Raw genomic sequence first — 3,427 nt, forward strand, 5'->3', positions numbered from 1 at the left:
CAGTGTTGTCAACGCCGTGGGTTTTTCGGCCCGCGCGAGAGCGTCGTGCGCATGCGTCAGCTGACGTCACAGCTCACGCCAGCTACGGAGTAACGGAGTACGGAGGTTATCGAGGTGCAACAAGGGCGCTGGAGCTGGAGGCTCCAAAGTAATATAATAAACTGTGCCCTGTATGAATAAGGACGGATCTAAGTTAGGGATACAAGAAGGAGAAGAAGAAGGTGCAGCAATAGGTGCGTATAAGGGGTCCCTTGTATTTTTCTGGCGTTTGTTGTAAGAAATAAGTTAGCAGTGTGTCATATTGTGCAGATCAAGATATTCTGCAGTGATAGAGAAAATCACGCAACGGAGATGGATCATCCAGAGCCGTCGACATCGGGTGACATCAAAGAAAAGAAGAGGACATCAAAAATGAAAGTATTCCAGTACTCTTGGTTAAGTATAGATATTTTTAAAGAATGGTTAATGCCACACGAAGATAATAAAAAGGCTCTCTGCACGGCTTGTGATAAAGTTATTTTATGTGGCAAATCAGATTTAATAAGACATTCCAAAACAAAGTTACATGTGACGAATATTAGTAAGAGCCGTAATGTCACACCATCTGCTTTATTGCCTAAGCTCAAATGTAATATTAAAGATGCGGACCATGTTAAGAAAGTTAAAACAGCCGACATAGAGATAGCTGCTTTTTACGCGGAACATAATATAGCTTTTAGAACTGTAAATCACATGGTCCCTTTAATGAAAAAAACTGCACCGGTAATTAACGATGTGAAAATGTCAAAAACAAAATGTACAAAATTAATAACAAATGTCTTAGGAAAACGCGAAACCGATAAACTTATTACAACTTTAAAAAGTCAGAAATTTTCTATTTTAGTAGATGAAAGCACAAGTATCTCAAACGATAAGTTGCTTTGTATTTTAGTAAAGTATGTATCATTAGAAACCAAAAAGTGCATTACTCAATTATTACAATTAGTTGCATTAGATGCAACGGATTGTTCTGCAGACAAATTATATTCTGCATTTGAAAAATGTTTAAAAAGTAAAGGAATACCATTGTCAAATATTGTAGGAATGGCTTGTGATAACGCTTCTGTGATGATAGGAGTTCGAGATTCTTTTGCAAGTAGATTAAAAAAAGAGGTACCGGCCCTTGTTGTATTAAATTGTATATGCCATTCCTCAGCTCTTATATCGAGTAAAGCTTGTTCAAAATTGCCGGATTCTTGTGAAGATGTCTTGCATGCAGTTGCTACATATTTCTCGACCAGTGCAAAAAGATCTGCTATCCTGTGCGATTTCCAGAGCTTTTTTGGAGTAGAATCACGTAAAATCTTAAAATTATCAGGTACAAGATGGCTCGTCTTACAGAAGTGTGTTACTAGACTTCTCGATAACTGGGAAGTCTTGAAACATTACTTCCACCTGGAAACTATTGAAAGTAAAAATAAATCGGCAATAACAATCTTTAATACTTTAAATGATAATAAAATTAAAGCATATATGTTATTTTTAAAATATTGTTTGAAATTCTTTAATCAGTTTAATGCGTTCTTTCAAGGAAGGAACATTTTAATTCATAAATTAGCTGAGAGTAGTGAGCATTTAATAAAGCAGATAGGTAACAATTTCTTGCTGCCTGAGGCGTTAAAAAATATTTCTTTAGAAATTATTAACTTGCAAAATTTTTTACCATTAAATTCAATATATGTTGGTCCCGAATGCGAATCTTTGTTAAAATTAGAGTCTTTAGAATTTGTTATAGAAATAAAATCCAGATGTTTATCTTTTTACATAACCGCGTTAAAAGAAATGATAAAACGATTGCCTTACAATAATGAAATGTTTCGAGAACTGACATTTTTAGATCCAAGTATAGCGTTGAGCGACGAAAGTAGACTTACCTTTCCAGACTTGAGAAATGTAGCAAGACATTTTCAAATTTCCGATATTACGGCTTTAGCCTGTGAGTGGAGAACGTTGCCTATTGTATTTAATGACGCGGATAAAATTCATTTAGCTAACTTAGAACTTGATGACATGTGGAATAATATTTTTCAAAAAAAGAATTTGAATGGTGAACCGTCTTTTCCAAATTTAGAAAATTTAGTACATGCAGTTATGTCACTTCCACATTCCAATGCCGAAGCAGAGAGAATTTTTTCAATTGTTACAGATGTGAAAAATAAAAAGAGGAATCGGCTTGATGTCGCCACTTTGGACGCAGTTTGTAAAGTACGTTCTAGTTTTCAAACTAATAACACTGATTGTCGCACTTTCAAAGTAGATTCAACACATTTAGAACTGCACAATTATAAGAATTTATATTCTCTTAACAATAGTCAAGATAAAGATAAATAGAAATTGTTGATTTTTACGCATGCTTTTATTATAACTTTTCCCTCTAGTGTCAATTTAACCTCATTTTTTAAATATTTTAGTAACATTTCAACAAGTACAAATGTAACAACTTCTTTGAAAATCTTTTTTTTGCTCCCGCGACCCATGTGTTTTGCCATTGCTTTTAATATTTTTGAGCATGGACACTTTCCTCTTTTTATTCCACTGATAACTAATGATATTTCTACTTTGTTGTCACACAACTCGTGTTCAATTATTTTTTGCAGATTGTCTATTGTAATTTTTTAGTTTTACTTTGTGTGACAACATCAACATATCAAAGCAGTGCAATACTTTTTTCTTTCTGTTATATTTCTTTCTTTTTTATTTTTTTTCTTTCTACGATCCAGCATGCACAGGTGCATGCATCTGAGAAAGTTTTAAGTATTTATTGAATATTTATTTTAATATTTTTTTAGATATTTAATTATTTATTGTCAATTGCACTATTATTTTCTTTGTATTTTATTTGTAGAGACTTGTCTTATATGTATCTGTTATTAATCAGTAATTTACTTTGTTTTAGCAACCTTCTTGAGATGCCTCCATTTCGTCAGACTGCGGCAATATGAAGTATTTATCACATGTATATTTATTCATATGTATATTTCTTATGTACAATGTTATTTTTTTAATACTGGTAAGGTTTTCTGCAGTTTCCCTTACCCTAGCAACAAATGTTGGTATTCATATAATAAATCGGCTGCAGACGTACAAAATAACAAATAAATTAATTTTGTTATTACCACTTATATTAACTACATTCTATTTTTTTAATATAAACTCTTTCTTCTCCCCCTGCAACTTCCTTCACATTTCCTTTCTTGCTGGGACCTGACGATACCTCATATTTGGCCGAAGTGTATACGTTACTTGCTGTGACGTCAGCTGACGCATGCGCACGACGCTCTCGCGCGGGCCGAAAAACCCACGGCGTTGACAACACTGAGATATTGGGATATATATACAAAACAGTGACATATAATATGGTGTATAACTTATTACACATTCTCTATTA

The 3,427-nt window shown here is 33.5% G+C and overlaps 1 protein-coding gene across 1 annotated transcript; it reads left to right on the forward strand.

The window, feature by feature from the left end:
* Positions 1-145: 145 nt before the first annotated feature.
* LOC112465601 lies at positions 146-3,144 on the forward strand. Its single transcript, XM_025033205.1, has 3 exons — positions 146-233; positions 310-2,244; positions 2,936-3,144. The coding sequence occupies exons 2-3, from the start codon at positions 352-354 to the stop codon at positions 2,945-2,947; spliced, it is 1,905 nt and encodes a 634-aa protein (XP_024888973.1). The 5' UTR covers positions 146-233; positions 310-351; the 3' UTR covers positions 2,948-3,144.
* Positions 3,145-3,427: the final 283 nt, after the last annotated feature.

The sequence above is a fragment of the Temnothorax curvispinosus genome, unplaced genomic scaffold (assembly GCF_003070985.1).
Source record: "Temnothorax curvispinosus isolate PA1 unplaced genomic scaffold, ASM307098v1 QBEX01015380.1, whole genome shotgun sequence".
In the NCBI taxonomy this organism is placed as follows: domain Eukaryota; kingdom Metazoa; phylum Arthropoda; class Insecta; order Hymenoptera; family Formicidae; genus Temnothorax; species Temnothorax curvispinosus.

Excerpts from the sequence above, each read along its gene's own strand:
- LOC112465601 (XM_025033205.1), top strand. The coding sequence starts at position 352 with ATGGATCATCCAGAGCCGTCGACATCGGGTGACATCAAAGAAAAGAAG.